Source organism: Phyllostomus hastatus, unplaced genomic scaffold (assembly GCF_019186645.2).
Source record: "Phyllostomus hastatus isolate PE091 unplaced genomic scaffold, TTU_PhHast_1.1 phas_scaffold_585, whole genome shotgun sequence".
Lineage (NCBI taxonomy): Eukaryota > Metazoa > Chordata > Mammalia > Chiroptera > Phyllostomidae > Phyllostomus > Phyllostomus hastatus.
The window spans coordinates 18,433,935-18,451,973 of NW_025334037.1; the positions used below are offsets into that span (position 1 = coordinate 18,433,935).

Here is an 18,039-nt window from a genome sequence, read left to right on the forward strand (position 1 = left end):
GCAACGACTGAATTTTATTCTCTAGGTACTCATTTTAATGGCTGAGCTTGTTTTTCTCTGATTCTATGCTATTGTATTTTTAAAGTAACAATTTCTATTTTCTTTTTTACTCTGAACTTTTTATAGTTTTCACAGACTTTGCCTCTTACATTAGGCATTTCATTTCAGAGTTTTATTGCTACTTTCTAAAACCTGATTTCACAATAAAACAAGTGAAATGGTATTTCTTATAAAACAAAATGCTGTCCTTATTCCCCAGTAACTACACTGCCTGTACATGTAAACATTTATACAGTGAACATCTTACAACTCAGAGTAAAAGGAATTGGCCACAAGTAGGCTGTGCAACAAGGGCTGTCTAGTATTTAATAAATAGATAAAAGTAACTTGGAGAAACATGTCTACTTTGAAGGTTACAAGATATTTATGAGAATGTTTTATGAGTCTGAGTACTTTATAAGTTGAATTTTTATGGAAGTTTAGATACCTCCCATTCTTACTATTTACGTTACTGAGATTTAATTTAGAAGAAAGGGCCTGTGGGAAAATGGTAAGCATCAGACCAGACCCTGAACTAATTAATAGTACCTGACCGAGCACAACATTTGACAGACAAAATTAATGGAACCTGAATGCATTTTATTAGGAAAATAAAGAGTTTGTGAAATGAGGTTTTACACTGTTTTTGGTGTTTTCTACTTTTTTCTACATTACTTTTCCATTCATGAAGAAAGCAAGAAGTACTTATGCTTTTCGTTTCTAATTGTTGGATTTTTTAATTTAAAATTTTCTCTTTGAAAAGAAGCCTGTTAGTCTGAGGACCATACAAAGTTTTTCTTGTAGTCTGCATTTCTTTCATTGGGTCTACATGCATGTTATTAAACAGTCCCTCAAAATTTAAGACTGTCTTAACCTGAACAACTGTGAATATGAGGCTGCTATTGGCAAAGTAAACATTTTCCTCATGATCATACTTAAACTATTGTTTATTGTTATTTCCAAGTTATATTTATACAGCACCTATACATAATATGTAGTATATATTTAATATGAAAAATTTCAAGTACACCAACGTAGAGAGTATGAATCTCAACGTACCCATTACCCAGCTTCAGTATCCATCAATATCAAATCATATGTCTTCCAGCCATTTACCTTTTCCCCTATTTTTTTTTATTTTGGTGCATTTTTAAAGCAAAACTTCAACATTGTTATCTCATGTAGTGGTTTTAAAGAATAGAACAATCTATGAAATAGCATTTGAGTGTATTAATATAGGTACATAATTATTAGGGGTTCAAGTTAACGTGTTTCAAGTGAGAAAGAACAATGATATGAAATGTACTCGTGCCATACCTCAATATCATAAAACAGAAGAGCTGGATGTGTGATACTGTGAAGGGACAGATAAAAATAGGAAAATGAAGGGACGGTAGAAAATTGGAGGAAGAAAGTGACAAAATGTTCTAAGGGACAGAAGGAGGGTATGTGTGTGTTTAAAGAGAGAAACATACCAACACTGCATTTGCTCTAAAAAGTAAAGACCTCAGATTAGGTAGCTGTTTCCAATTTAAAATCAGTCGGCTGAATCTGTGGTTTCTGTTCTTTTCAGTTCCTTGATTAATTCTTTTTTTAATTTCCACAGTGCAATTGTGCCTCAGTACATGTTGATAATACTGGTTCAGATTTAAGTGAAAAGAAATCCACTTTCATTTAAATAAAACCTTTGCTACGTGTGTGTGTGTGTGTGTAGCAGTATTTTAAGTTTAGGCAAGAAATAAACACTAATATATATGTTTTCATTTTAAACACAATCTGGAGAAATTTTAACAAAAATACTAAGTAGAAATAACTTTTAAAAGAAAACATTTCCATACCTGGTCCAATATCCTTGCTGACACCATCCACAGCCACATTTTCACAAAGTGTCATTGAAACCATCTTTTCGTTTTCTGGTGGACCTATTGGTCTCTCCGGCAGCAACAAAGGAATGCTAGAAGTTGAAGTGCTCACTGTTTGACTTTCAGTTTGATTTACTTTTGACCAAGAACCGTGGTCTAAAAAATTCACATATACTGGAGTTTTCTCAGTTTTTTTATCCGAAGTTAAAAGATCAAAGGCTGACCTGCCACTTCTGTTTACTAAATCTCCAGATGGCTGCATGTGAAATGAACATGATTCTTCCAGCTGTCCTTCACTGTAAATTGTTCTTGAAACGATGTCATTTAATGACTCTGTTTTCTCAGTATTATTTGGCAGAGTATGCTGTCTTTCAATAACATCCACAAACAGGGAAAGGTCATTTTTTGTGGCTTCAGTTATCTGATTCCCATCAACGTGACTCTTTTTATTGGAAAACTGTATTTCTGTGGAAGTTTTTGCATGAACGGCAGTTTCCCTGTCTTTGGCTCGTGAAGCATGTATATTCTCATTGTTAACCTGAAGATGGGAAATGTTCGCACTGTTTTCTAAATATCCCACGCAGTTCTTAAACTGACTGTTTTGTGGATCAGTCAGAGGTTTACATACAGCTCTTCCCCCGGGGCTTGAGTTGGATTTCACCGATATAGGCATAATAGTACCATTTTTATCTGAATCCTTAAGAAGTACTTTCACGTTATCACTGGAAACAGCAGATGGAGTGGGGTGGTTGATTGCAGTGTCACAGGGAATAGTCAGTTCGGATTTCTCTGAAGTATCAGTACAGCCTTGCTGAACATCTGAAGTTTGTTTAAATGGTAATGTGCTGCACTCACTTTTTTTATTTAACAATTGTATTTGCTCTGTTTTACACTGTTTATCAACTAAGATAACACTACTTGAATCATGTAAACTGTATTTCTTTTTTACATCCAGAGATGAATCCAAATCTGTTTTGGTTTGGTCACTATTTGTAATTTCCTTGTCTGCGGCATTTTGTTGAGTTCCTGGAAGCAATCTAAAATGTTGTTCAGAAACATCTTTTTTATGATTCGTACTGTGAGCCACAACATTTAAGATGCTGTTAAATGATGTTCTGTGATTTCCAACCTCCAGATGTAAATCTGCATGGTGAACATCTACTTCCGTTCTTTCTAGGTGAATGTTCTCTGTTTCTATGGATATATCTGCCACTAAAAAGGAATTATTTGGTGATTTAAATTCTGTACACCCATTGTCTTTTTCCAAGTCTACCTTGTCTTTAATTTCTGTATTAACTGACTTTCTAAAGTCAGTAACACTCAAAGTTTGCCCTTGACTAATCAACTCTTTTTCTTTGCAGAGGGTTTTGCTTAGGGAGATTTCACTCTGATTTTTGTCTTGAGGTACAGTCATGTCAATTTCATTCTGGGAGATTTTGTCAATATGCTGTGAATCTGTCATGATGAGAACACAGTAAATTTTTATATTACACGCTAAAAAAGCAAAAATACTTTTGGCGTAAAATGGGACAAGTTGAAGGTATTACAAAATGGTTTTTAGTTCTCTAGTCTCTTATTTCCCTTTGGGCATATAGTGCATGTCCACATAAACACATTGCTGATGAGATAAAAATCAAATTATCCTAACAGGTTGTACTCTAATTTATATTACTACTTAGATCCAGAAATTGCTAGCTGCTTTCTTCAACACTTTCATCACATTTTTTATTCACCTTGTAAATATTTTTAAGTTTTAGAACACTTCTGGCCAAGTGTATAGAATATCTATTTAATTTGTTTCATCTGGGTTCCCGAGATTTCAAAATTTCAGTCTGGTCACAATAATCTAGAATATAAAGTCCAGAGCACTTGTAGGGCTTTTTTAGTTCAATTCTCTCTACAACATCTCCACCAAGTGGTAGTTCAGCCTAGTCTGAACACCTTCAAACAATCAGTAAACAACTCTTTTTCAAGCTGGATGAATTAGTAAATTATTCAATGGTTACAGAAAGGTCATTTGAATGAAGAAACATATTCTAGGTCTGGTCATCAAAAGGTTACTGTTAGCCCATGGGACATTCTCAGCAAAGGAGTGAAGACAGAAACCAGAATGCAAAAGGCAAAGGGGTGATAAGAAGGGAAAGCAGAAATGTATTTTTCCCCAAAAAATGCTGACTCAAAGAAAGCCTGTTTTGTTAAGACATATATAAATAAAGTATTTCTCCAACTACACTTACTATATAGCTATCTTGAAAGCAAAGACTGTAACTGATATTCCCTAACAAAGCTCAATATACAAATTAGAAAATATCAATATAATCTTAGATTACCTTCTACAATTTCTTCTGTAAGTGGCCCTTCTTTCTTTTCCTCCTTTTCTCTATATTCAGTATCAAAACAAAAATTCCCAATATTTTCTTCCCTTATTTCTTGCCCAGAATTATATTTCTGTATGATGTTTTGTGATGTCCCCATTGTCATTTTACTCTCTTGGGTATTTACTTCTGGAAGAGTCTAGTGTAAAATAGAAAAGATTCCTTAAATATAAAAACAAATTATTAAAAAGTATAAAACATTTAAACAAATCACACCAATAAAAGTGGCATGTGTATTTCAGTTCAACCATTCAGAAGTTTCTATTTGAAAGCCAAATGAATTTTTAACTAAATTTAATATATTATTTGTAATAAGATCACTTGCAGTTCATTCTGTATATTGGGTTAGCCAAAAAGTTCATTTGGCTTTTTTTGTTAAGACGGCTTTAGTAGCACTTAGTTGTCTTTAACTTCATTCAGAACAATTTTGTTAGATTATATTGTGATGGCTGTCATATCAACGTGCATTTAAAAAAAATCAAAATCGGTGAATTTTGTGTAGCCCTTTAATACTGAAGATAAAATAAGCAACATTTTTGGCATATTATGTTTTATTATTTCAAGAATCATAAAAATGCAAGTGAAATGCAAAAAGATTTGTACAGTGTATGGAGATGGTGCTGTAACTGATTGAACACGACAAAGTAGTTTGTGAAGTTTCATGCTGGAAATTTCTCGCTCCATAGTCAGGTGGACCAGTTAAAGTTGACAGCGATCAAATTGACATTCATTGAGAACAAGCAACGTTATACCAGGCGGGAGACAGCCAACATACCCAAATACTACATCAATCAAGTTATTGGTGAAAATGAAAAATGTGTCTTTTATGAAAAAAAAAAAAAACTTTTTGACCAACCCAATAAATAATCTATCATATGTAAACAAAATAGAAACCTTTAGATATTTTCAAACATGCACTCCACATTGTTATACTACACATTATATGTAATAATAGAACCACTCCTTTATTAAAAGCAAGGCAGTCATGGCTGGCAAATTGTTTTGAGTGTTTGGCATATTTATGTGTCTTTAAAATAATGAATCAGTTCAACATCCTTTTATTCCCCCATCTACTGAGCACATGATACATGGAAGCATTGCATGAGGCTTTAAGATACAATGATGACCAAAAATATAGTCTGTCTCCTCAAAAACTTATCAGTCCAATGGGGAAAACAGTATAAAATAATAATAGGCAACTTTGAGAGACAGGAATAAGGAGACACTCCTTATTCTTAGGGAGAACAAATGGCATATACAGCTACATAAAAGCAAGCAAGACTATACAGTCCAAAGAACTGCTTGTGGCTTTCCTCAGCTAGAGCTTAGATGCTGAAGAACAGAAAGAAATTAAGGTTTGAGGCAAGCTAGGCCTATGTCATTAAGGGCCTAAACAGCTTGCTAAAGAATTCCAACTACCAGGAAGACAATGAAAAGTCATTCAAGGGTTTTAGGCAAGGTGATTGATTAACATGAGCTGATGTTTAGAGAACCACAGAACAAGAAGAATGGTCATAACCTATCTAAATCAGTAATACTTTCTGGATGTCCCCTGGAGCAAAGGAAACAAAAGCAAAAACAAACCAGTGGGACGTCACCAAACCAAAAAGCTGTATAGTAAAGGAAACCTACCCCCCAAAAAAAAACCCACCTACTGAACCAAAGAGTATATTCACAAATGATGCATGTAATAAGGGGTTGGTGTCCAAAATATATGAGGAACTCATGAAACTCAGTAATAAAAAGACCTGATCAAAAAGCAGGCAGAGGACACGAGGTGTCCCTCGGGAGAAGGCAGGCAGGAGGCCAACAGGCAGAAAAGAATGCTTGACATCGCTGACCACCGGGAAAATGCAGATCAATACGAACTAGTCAGAATGGTTACTACCCAAAAGTCAACAAACAACATGTTGACAAGGATGTGGAGAAAAATGAACCCTTGTCCTAATTTCTTTGTACCCCCAATATATTTGGATTTTACCTGAAACTTACTGTCTTCCTCAAACTTCTGATTGCACGATTCATTGTAGTGTTCTTGTAACTTCACATGAGTTTCTTTAAGTGAAGATAACTCATTTTTAATCTCATTAACTTCTCCATTAAGTTCTTCAACCTAATATAAAATGTAATCAAAATGAGCAGATACATAAAAGGGTTCTGTGTGAAAATACTTTATTAACACAAGTTTTGGGAAATAGTAAAAAGTGAAAATAATTCCAAAGTACTAATATTAAGAGCTACCATTTTTTGAACTGTGCTGAGCCCTCAATATTAACAATTTCATACTCATAAAAACCCTATGAGGTATTGTCAATCCTCAATTTACATGTGAGAAATGTGAGGCTCCCAGGCATAAAGTAACTTGCCCAAGATCAGGTGGCTTTAAAGTGGAAGTCAAGACTCAAATCCAAAGCTAAATCTAGTTGTGCTCTTAACTATTACATTAAAAGCCACCTCTTGTTACAAATGAAAACTTATCTTTAATCATAAAAATTCTATTAATGTTGCCCTGGCTGGTGTGGCTTAGTGGATTGTGCACTGGCCTGCGAACCATAGGGTCACTGGTTCAATTCCCAGTCAGGGCACATGCCTGCATTGCAGGCCAGGTCCCAGTAGGGCACACGAGAGAGGCAACCACACATGGTTAGTGTTTCTCTCCCTTTCTCCCTCCCTTCCCTCTATCTAAAATTTAAATTTAAATTTAAAAAATTCTGTTATACCTTCATTGCTTTTTTAAATTTGATTTTCTTGTTGCATATTTGATACATAGATTTTAATTCAACTAGATGAATAGTACTGAGCACTAAGTAATACAGTAGAAACTGACTCTTCAGTCTATATTTACATCTGTAGACAGGGCTTTCACTGGATATAAAACTTCATCATCTTTTTCTTGGGGTGAGTATTCATTCTTTCATGGGGACCTCAAATGTAGGATAAAGTTTCAAACTACCAAAAATTCCATAAATGTATATAATACTTGTTATAGAGCCCAACAGACATGAGGTCATCTATTACTTTCCCTTCATTTTATCTATTTTTAAACATCTTTCAGTCTACCTCTGCAAGGTGAGAGGCTCAACTCTCCACCTGTCCTTTATCCCCCCCATCTCCCTTAGTGCTTAGCTCTAGCAGTGATCTATCCTGCCCAGCCTCTTATCTTTCCTGCTACACCAGTGTGTTCTCCTCAGCCCACGAATAGGCTCTTCTCACACTAAGTTTTTTCTTGACCCAATTCTGTCTCCCAATTCTTGAAGTCCACACTTGCTACTGTCAAATTCTAACCTCCCATCACTCCTCAACAACCTGACTTCTACCCTCATTGTTATACTGATTTTGTCAGTTATCACCTGCAAGTTAGCAAAAAAGATTTTTAACCATTTTTTATCCTTTTAACAGCTCTGTAGCATGACATGTTAACTACTTGTCCTTCAAATGGCCTCTTTTCTTCACATTCAGGTACCACCCTCTCTCCATCCTCCCCTCTTTCTCATTGATCAGACCGCCTCCTCCCTCGCACCTGCACACACCCCGCCCTACTCAAAAAATGTTGACATTCCCCAAGGTGCTTTCTTGTTTAGCCTTCTAGACCTCTCCTCCTTCCACAAATGATAACACCTATGCCTTCAAATTTCATCTTTATGGTGATAACTCTTCAATCTGTATCTTATCTCCCAACCTCTCTCCTATGACTGAGTTCACATTTTCAAATGCATGGCATGTATTTCAAGCTACATGTCCTGAAGGCACCAAATTCATTCTTCTCACCCACCAAACTGCTTCTGTCACACTCCCTGTATTATCCGTTAGTGACATTATTATTCTACTAGTTTTACTAACCTCGGAGACATATTTGACTCCTTTCCCCTTCTAAAACTCATTACATGTAAAATGTCATTAACCCTACCGGTTCTACTTCCAAAATGCTCCCTCTCTCTCTCCCCACTACTACTGCCCTAATCGCAGCCTCATCAATCGGCTCATGGTTACATTATTTGCAATATTCTCGTTGGTCTCTCTCCATAAAGCCATATACCATACTGTTACAGGAGTTATTTTTCTAAAATGCAGGTCTATGTAACTTCTCTGCTTTAAAATTCTCAATGTTTTTTCCCATTATTTATAAAATAAATTCGACTTCCTTAGAAAGGAACCTTTCAGAAGGCACTTTCAATCTATCTATACTCAATTATCACATTCCAGATCAGACTCTCGCCCTTGAAAATGCAGTTTCATGCCTCCATCCTTCCCTCCCTTCAATGGAATAGGAAGTGTAGGAAATGAGCACCTATGGCCTGGTGAAACCCTATTCATCTCTCAGGCCAAACTCTACTGCTATCTTTTCACTAAAACTTTCTCCAACCTACCTAAGTGACATGATTAGTTTGTGCTTTCATAGTGATTTGTTAATACAACTATAAGTGCTCCACATTATTGTAGTTCATTTCATACTATCAGACCCTTTGAGAGTATAAGCTCTTTATTATTCTTTGTATTTTAGGCATCTTTGAAAATCCAGTACCTAGTTAGAATAGTGCCTAACACATGACAGGTGCTCAACAAACACTGTGAAATCAATTCCTTTTGTGACCTGCCCTGCTTCCCTTAATAATTTGTGAACATCCTAATTTATTATTTTTGTCTGTACATACCCACTCTGTATAAAACTAGTCAAATGAAAACAGATACACATTAACACTGTTCTTTATATTTCAATGAAATTTAAATATATACCTAACAATATCACTAAGTTTTATTTGCATAGTATTTTTAAATAGCAGCAGTTTATATGATTCCATCTTCTTTTTGTATCTGTTTTTTTAACCCACCTTGATCCAATCTCAGTAGCAATACACTCAAGAATAGTGAAAAAACTTACATAGAAACATAGTGAAAGAACAGAGCTGACCTTCCATTCAAGAAGACTTTTAATAGAACCAAAGCAGCTCTTAAAAATTTATCTATTTGCCCTGGCTGGTGTGGCTCAGTGGATTGAGCGCCGGCCTGCAAACCGAAGGATCACTGGTTTGATTCCTAGTCACGGCACATGCCTGGGTTGCAGGCCAGGTCCCCCAGTAGGGAGCACATGAGAGACAACCACACATTAATGTTTCTCTCCCTCTTTTTCTCCCTCCCATCCCCTCTGTCTAAAAGTAAATAAAAATCTTAAAAAATAATAAAAATGTATTTGCTCTTTTGTACTAAAGCATATGGAAGTGAAATGATTGTAGAAGCTAAAAATCCTAAAACAAAACCAATTTTATCCAAATTTAAAGACTGAGGCCTCACCAGTGAATCTGAAAAATTGATTTTTCTTAATTTAATTGACTTTTTCTTGAGGAAGAGGCATGGTTGTGGTCTCATCGGAAAAAATGTATGTTTAATTTTCTTAGCTAATATTTTCTTGGCATGCATGGTTAGCATTTTTTTAATATTTCCTTTTCACATGATAGTTTTTCTTTATCCTGAGAGTACCAATTCCATAGTCTTTTAAACATCAGGAATTTTCCCAAGTGCTGGGATGCAATGTGGATTAGCAGAAGCTAAAATAAATATTACTATGCTTGGTGCCTAATAATAAACTTTACTAGTACAGAGATTATTAAGGATTTTTTAGTATTCTGATATAATTAATTACAAAATATTTTTTGAGATTTAGGGAAAACTTATCAAATTAATCAGTGAAAACTTCATTTCTCAAATACAAGAGAACATGTTAGCTGCAAGAAATTGAAAAATCAAGAGTTACTTATATAATAATTTATACTAAAATCATCTACAGAAAAATTTTTATCAAGTTGATATTTAGATATATAGTATATTAGTATAAAATATATTAGTATAGTATTAGAATTATTAAGTATATAATAATTATTATAGTAGTCTAAATTTTATATTACTATAATCTTACATTCCCAAAATATAGATATCATAAACTCATACTGACTTCCTATTGTGTTAATTCTTATAAAAGAATTGAAAAGCAATGAAAATAGATATTAAAATGAAATAATCGATTTTGGGCTTTACCAATTTTTAAAGTGAACCTTCATATTTCACATTAGTTTACATCACTTTACACTTGCATTAACTACTTCACTAAAATTAAAATTTAGTATCAAAGATGTGGTTTAAGAAAATAACCATGTTTATAACACCAACTTTTATGATAAAATGTCAATACTATAGAACTCAACTACTGTACATATGTTCTAAACATGGCTTTAATACATCTCAAAAAAAACTGAGGAACGCTAAATAGATCAGCTAACAATAATACCTATATAATTCTTTAATCACTTACTGCTACTATCAATGATTTTATGAAAATGTAAATTAATTTTTCTTTGTCACATATGGGAAGCCATTCAAATTATACACACATGCATACAGTTTTTCATACATAAAAACAGTACAGAAAATGTTATTCAATTTAGCTTTTAAAGAAGCATTCACTTCTTGGAAATATAAGTGCAATAGAAAATGTTCTGACTTTATTCCTAGATTACTTCTACAGTATTTCCTTTGCATTTAAGAGTTATTTTAAATGTCTACAACTATTCCAAACATTTTAATATTTTAATATTTAATAAACCTACGTGCTTTTTCCAAGTTCTTAGTGCTTTCTCGTGCTCATTCTGAAGATTAAGGAACTTTTCTTCATTTTCTTTTACCTTCTCCCTTTGCAGCTCATTATCTCTTTCAAGGGTCTGCAATAAAATTAATTATCCAAAAAATAATCAATACCACATTAATGAATTTTGATGTGTTTTATGTTGCTTGGACCTTTGCTTCTAACATACTGAATGTGCCATACAGATCAGTGATAATGTGCTATCTCAACAATAATTTTCATAAATTAACAGAAAGGTACTTATAGTTTAGTTAACAGGAAATAGGGGGAGGTTATGAAAAAGAAATGGCTATAAAAGGGTATAAAAACATTGCCATTATTCAGTTTCACTGCCTAAGTTTTAGTGTACTGAAAAAGTAATATAAAGTACAGCACCGAAAAATATGAAATGTAGCATAATCCAGCATAACCCTACTAAAAATTTTTAACTGCCACAGAACATTTTTTCCGTATCTGTTTATTTTAGAAATCAACTGGCTAGAAAATCCTTAAATACAATTTTACTTTTTAATTTCAAATGAACACTTTTTGGTAGAGCTTCAGTATTTACTATATTAACTTATTATGTATAAATTAGCATCATATAAACACCATCACACCACCCTCTCTCCTCCAAAACAACCTTTAGAGAGTAAAATCACTACTCAATGTGCTCTGAGACAGATTTTACAGCTGTTAACATCACTGTCACCAACATTATTAGGATTCTCTAATGTTTGCTGATAATCCATGTGAACTTCTGTAAAAAAAATAGAACTCTAGCAACCTGTCTAATACACCTGGAATTCTTAAGTTTTCATTTGTTCATCATTATTAAAGCTATGTACATTCAGGATAACCCATTTCAAGCCACACAAAGGAAAGAAAAGGTAAAGTTTTCCTCTATTGATTTTCCAGTTTTCCTCCCCAGAGGTAACCACTCCAGCAGTTTCTTGTGTATCATTCCAGAAACTGTCCATAAGCATACAGAATATATTTAAATACAGATAAGACAATACCATATATATTGTGTTATTCTGCAATCTGTTTTTTAAAAATGAATAAGTATCTTTCTTACTTTCCATGTCATTCTATATAGAGCTATCTCACTTTAAAGGCTTCAGTGTTCCATCTATATAGTTTTCAATTTAATCTAAAATGTCAACATGCAAACATAATTATGCAAAATTATGGAAACATCTAATAAAAAGCATTTTACAATTTTAACATGAAGATTCTCCTCTAGTTCATAAAGAGCTATGCACTTTCAGAGCACTCAATGAATACCTATTTTGGTCACCTCTACTTTAGCATAATGTAAATATATTTATAGAAGTCATATTTTCCTCTTAATTTATAAGTACACATCATAATAGGGTAATTTCTAAATATTTACAATAATGTATATTTAATAGGTACTTAGTACTTTAACATTCAAATAAATACTATTTTATACTATCTATATTGCTAACACTATTTTAGAATACACAAATCAAAGTTTAAAGGAGATATAAGAGAATAGACCACAGTCTCTTAGTAACAATAAATGATCAAGAGCATTATAGTCCTAAAACAGTATATTAGACATGTCAATCACTTCCTGTCCCTACCCAGAGCCCACCTAAAAAAACCCTGTGTGTATCAAGTATTCTCTCAGTTTCCATTTTCTGGAGACATTCCAACCTTCCATTACAATTTGGACCTATTGTTCTTTCTGTCTGCTATGCTGATCAGGTTATTTCTGAGGATTCCTTTCTATCCCCTGTGGCGAGTCGCCTGTTTCCTATATCGCATAGTTTCCTCTTTCCTGGTTTACTCCACAGCCTTGGTAAAGCAAATTTTCTACTACTTCCTGATAAAGGAGTCATAAATAGTGCATTTTTGAGGCCCTGCATGTCTGAAAATATATTTATTCAACCAATACTTTCACTTTGCTGAATATGGTTCAACTCTGCTTTGGAAATCAGCGTCCCGACCTCTGAAGGCCTGGTCCTATTATCTTCCACCTCGAAGTCTTGCCAGTGAGAGGGCTGAAGCCATCATGTTGCCACTCTCATTCTGAATCCTTAGTATGTGACCCGCTTTCTTCCCCACAGTTTTAGAATTTTCTCTTTAAGTGTAGTAAGAAATTTCATAATGATATTCATTGGTGTTGGACAAAACTAACTCTAATTGTTCAGTTCTGGGTTACTTTCTTGTATTATCACTTTGGTCATTTCCTCTTCTTCTATTTTCTCTGTTATCTCTAAAATCACCAGACCTTAGACTTAGCCCCTAATTTCCTTTCTCTGCTATTTTCCATCTTTTTGTCTTTTGGTTCTACTTTCTAAAAGACTATGTCAATTTTACCTTTCAACCTTTCCACCATATATTTTATGTCTGCTAATATATTTAAGGGTTCTCTTTTCCTCTATGAATGTTTCTTTTTATAGACACCTACTTCTTGTTTTGTGGTTTAAAAAATATATTTCTCTTACATGAATATATTTTCTTAGTTTCTCCAAGTGTTTTTCATTATCCTGTTTGTTTTGTCTCTCTTTCACATCAAAGACTTTCTTCAAATGTCCAATGATCCTTAACTGCCTGTTCATATTTAAGAATGAAGTGTTAAAAACCTGGTTCAAAGTTGTGGAAAATGGTGGGCTTGACTACAGGTTCATCTGGCAGAGCTATTTCACTGGGAAAGCTTAAGGGCTGCAGCAATAGTCTTTTTTTGTGAGCAGGTTAGTTCACCCAGAATGGAATCTTCAATGCTCTTCACTGAAGTTATAAGGCTCGCTGCCCTCTAAGTGGGGAAACTGGGCCAGGAGGTCACAAATTCAGAATCTAGTCTTTCCACCCTGTTTTCAATACGATACTATCCATAGATTGGTAGTAAACTGGCACTCCAAAAAAAAAACAAACAAACCTGGTTTGCCACATTTGCTAACTTCATTAATGTTAAACATTCCCATGATGGTCGACTGGAAGTTCACTCTTATGTAACTGCCAGCTCACAAAATGACAACAGCTCTAGCAAACGGGCTCTCCCTGGTGAAGCGGACTCCAGCACACCACTGGATCTCCCCATCTCGTCTCTCCAACACCAGTATAAATCTCCGGTCTCCCAAGCAGGAGAGAGGCAGTGCTTACTCATGCAGGATAGGGAAGAGAAATGGAGGTGTAATCGCTTCTTGAAAAGACCCCGTTTTTGGCTTCAGTTGGGCACCCCACTTCTAGAGGCACGTGCAGCTCCTGCCCATCTCTGCATCTTTCACTTGGATTTCTACTTTCCCTCATTTACTAAGTAAATTACTAATTTTCCATCTGGGTTTCACTTTTAAAACTTTATTTTTATAAAACTTGATTGTTTCTGCTCCCTCTTTTCTTGTCCTTGTGGATTTACTATTGTCATTTTATTGCAGTTGCAGAAGAAAACAGAAGTGAACGTATGGGTTCAATTCAATGTTTAACTAAAAGCCCTAACCTGGCAAAATCTGAACTTGCAAACAGTCTGAATTTACTTATTGTTAATCATTTGTTAGTTTAATAAAATTTAATGAGCTCCTACTATGTGGCAGATACTCTTTCAGACTATGTTAGTGAAAATTTACTGTTCTCATGGAATGTATGCTCCATCAAGAAATTATTTGGTATTATTTGCACCTGGGTGAATCTAAAAACCCTAGCTGAAAAAAAAATGGATATTGCAGAAAGTCAAAATAAAACTGTTAATATTTTAATATACCAAAAACTGAGTAAATTATCCTGGTTAATACTATGACTATAGGAGCAAACTAAATTATTCTTGTTAATACTATAAAAGCATAGTTATACTTATACCTGAACTAGACTATAATTAAATTATAGAAAATATTCTCCATCATGAGAATGTAGTTCTCTGTGCTCCAAACTGTACTATAAAAATAAGACAGATGATAGCATGACTGCAGAGCCTTGAAAAACAGTTGACCATTACAAAGAGTAATGATCCCTTTAGTACAGGTGGAATTAGACTGCTCGAGAAAACACTTGCGATATCCATGCAGCTTAATCCTCAACAACAGTTCTACATTAGTATTTTGTTACACTATATATCAATGGTTCTCCAACACTAGTCTGCAAACAAGCACTGATCCATGACAGAATTTCTCTAGTCCATGGCAAAACATGTCAAAATAAGGTCATCAAGTGTCCTTTCTTGTAACAGACTCTTTTTTCCTGAGATTATATCCTTAGTATAGTGTTAGTGTTAAAATGTTCTCTTTTATAAAATGAAAGTGATGATAGATGGTATTTTTTTTCTTTCCTTACTTATAAACAAGCTTACAATTCTATCCTGTTCTTGCCAATACTTTGTTTGAAATTTTACTATATGAAACCTAGTTTCTCTATGTACTATCAAGGCTCAGTAATAATGGTGCTAATTAAAGAGAGAGGCATTTGGATCTAAGATTACACTAGTAGTATAATTAAAAGACCTAGGAACCATAGTTACAGTCGTCATTAACACGGAAACATAGGACTATGTATATGTCTATGACTACAATAGGCTCAGTAGAGTCCAATGATGCATAAACATTGGATTTAGAGCTTGTGAAAGGCAATGTAAAAGTTGTGGTTTTCATATAACTGATCTAACCAAAGTGGCAGCTCTCATACATCTATGAAAAATAATGATGTAATATAGAAACAGTGCTGGAATAGAATCAGGACAAATATTTACTCCTAGTTTTACCACTAATTATGAGGCCTTGAACTACATGGCTTATACTTTCTGGATCTCTAGTTCATCATGAAATGATAACTGCACTAACTAATCTCTAGTATTTAATTCATCCTATAAATCAATGTTTCAATTGCTTTAAATGGATTAGGAAACAATCCTGATAACTGCTACTCACCAAGAATGTGGGTGTGTTATATCATATGTTTCTTGGGAGAAGGTTCAACATGTCAGACAGATAGTTCCAGTTATCCATCTGTAGGGTAGGCACAGGAGGTGGGAATGGGGGGGATACTTACTTATAACTGGACCTTCAGGGAAGTGATTTTTACTAGTCTTTTTTATTGGAGTAGGTGAAGAGGTTAAGAGGAGAAAGAGGTTTGACTCAAGTACACCTCTTCCCTCTCCCTCTTCTAGGTCTAACTCCTATAGAATTGGGTGTAGGCAAGAGAAATAAGGCAAAATTCTCTTTGCATGACCAGTCATAGAACATCAATGGTGAAGAGATAAGTCTTGCATTGTTCAGGTTAGGTTTGGTCCCATTCAGTGATGGTGGACTCAGCATAATTTGTAAGGCTCAGTGCAAAACAAAATAAAAAAGGGCAGGAAAAAGTGCTATTAAAGATACTAAACTATAAAACTTTTTTCCTTCTTTATGGTCCCTCACTCTTTGTTCCTCTCTTTCTCTCTTTCCCTGTCAACCTGTCACAGGGCTTTTAATTTCCTATTTAATGTCACGGTCCTCCAGGCAGGAAGATACTCACAGGGGAAATGCAGATCCTCACAGATGCCTAAGGCCACGCATATGATCCACCACGTACTCGGTTCTACCTCCTGCAAGTGGCTAGACCCATGTCCTATGTCCTGACTGGGTATGGGGAAGTCAGTCTCCCCATCCCATGGGCCCTCTGCCCCAACCCATGGCAGATGGGTAACCCCGAGAGACTACAACTGCCAAGTAGAGATGTACCTGTCAAAACACCCACCCAATGTGCCAGGGCACTGCCAACTCAGGACGGAGGGTGCTGCAGGGAACATGCACTCCACTCAGACACTCCCTGCTGCACCTGGGCCTCCGCCAGGGGTAAAGGGTAACAGTAGATTACAGGCCTCACCAATGTGAGCCAGGCGCCACAGCAGTCGTGAGACAGGAGAAGGGAGGATGAGAGCAGGCAGGGCCCAGGGCACCAAAGGGTGAAAGAGTCAGCAGCCAGGAACTGGTCCTGGGAGGCAGTGGGAGACAGGAGAAAACCTGAGCTGAGGCTCCAAGCCCCCAGTGCATCATCACACTTACTTTACAAACATAAATTCAAAGATTAAAATGTATAAAAATTTCAAGACAGTAACCACAGAACATTAAGCCCGAAGCACAAAGCCCTTGTGAGAATAGGCCCCTGTGCAACTGTACTGGTTATGTACCCAAGAAGCTGCTCCTGGCCTCTGCTGATGGTGGTTTTTACACAGGAGATGACTGTACTTTTCTCAGGAAATGTTCAGCATCACCCTTTATTACCAAGAATCCTTTTGGAGGGACATGAATACCTTCTACTGGCCACCCCTGTGGAACATGTCCCCAGCTCCTTCTCTTGAGTGGACATCCCATCACTTGGCCCTGTAGCACACAAGGAAGTTCCTGCCCTTCCACTAATCTCTATGAGCCTTCCTGAGAAGCCAAGCACCACTCAAGTTCTCTCTTCTGCATCCTTCCAGGTGCATATGGTATTGGAACAAGCACAATGCAATTCAAGCCCAAATGGCAGTAATTACTCCAAAAACTTCCCTTTTTGAAATTTCTAGACCATAACTGAGCATTATTCCGTAAGTTCTTGGTACACTTTCAAACCTCAAGAAACATATGTCAAGTTCTTCCAAATAAACTTAACACATTCTACTTTATTGGCAACATCGGAGTGAACATTTAGGTTTCCATAGCATCTCAAGCATCCATCTAAGAAACAAGATGGCAGTCCCCCCTCTCCTTCTTATACCCCAGTCTTTACCAGTGATTTTCCTATAGGCTCTACTTATTTTTGTGAGGGGTAATACACAGCCCCCTCTGCTAGGAATGCAAGAAAAAAGCCTATCTTATTGAACCCTCACTCCCAAACATCAGCGACCATAACTTGTTCCTCCTCAACCGTTTTCTTATGCATACTGGAAAGAAGATGGTGAATGTTGAGGTAACAGGGCCAGTCGTATCACATTTCTGTAAAGAGGGATCTGTCCCAATTTCTGGGAGCTTGCTCTTTACTTCCTTAGAATATGGTGATACTTGTACTCTTTTGTTTTCAGTTATGATCTTGGCCACAATTCTAAGACAAAGAAAAAAATCCCACTCAATCTGTTACAAAATTAAATCAGATGCTTGATATAACTGAATATTTAACTAGTGACTTAAATGTTTAAAAATCTGCTCAGTACGTAAGACACTGATAACAAGTTGAT

At 35.5% G+C, this 18,039-nt stretch overlaps 1 protein-coding gene across 1 annotated transcript in view; it reads right to left on the reverse strand.

Moving 5' to 3' along the window:
- Window positions 1–18,039, reverse strand: part of CCDC73 (coiled-coil domain containing 73) — a 78,175-nt gene that overhangs the window by 5,056 nt on the left and 55,080 nt on the right. The window contains exons 12-15 of the mRNA XM_045825542.1: window positions 10,876–10,986; window positions 6,258–6,389; window positions 4,232–4,415; window positions 1,878–3,356 (exon numbers count right to left, since the gene is read on the reverse strand). Of these exons, the coding sequence (XP_045681498.1) occupies window positions 1,878–3,356; window positions 4,232–4,415; window positions 6,258–6,389; window positions 10,876–10,986 (1,906 nt within the window). The remainder of the gene's footprint in view (window positions 1–1,877; window positions 3,357–4,231; window positions 4,416–6,257; window positions 6,390–10,875; window positions 10,987–18,039) is intronic.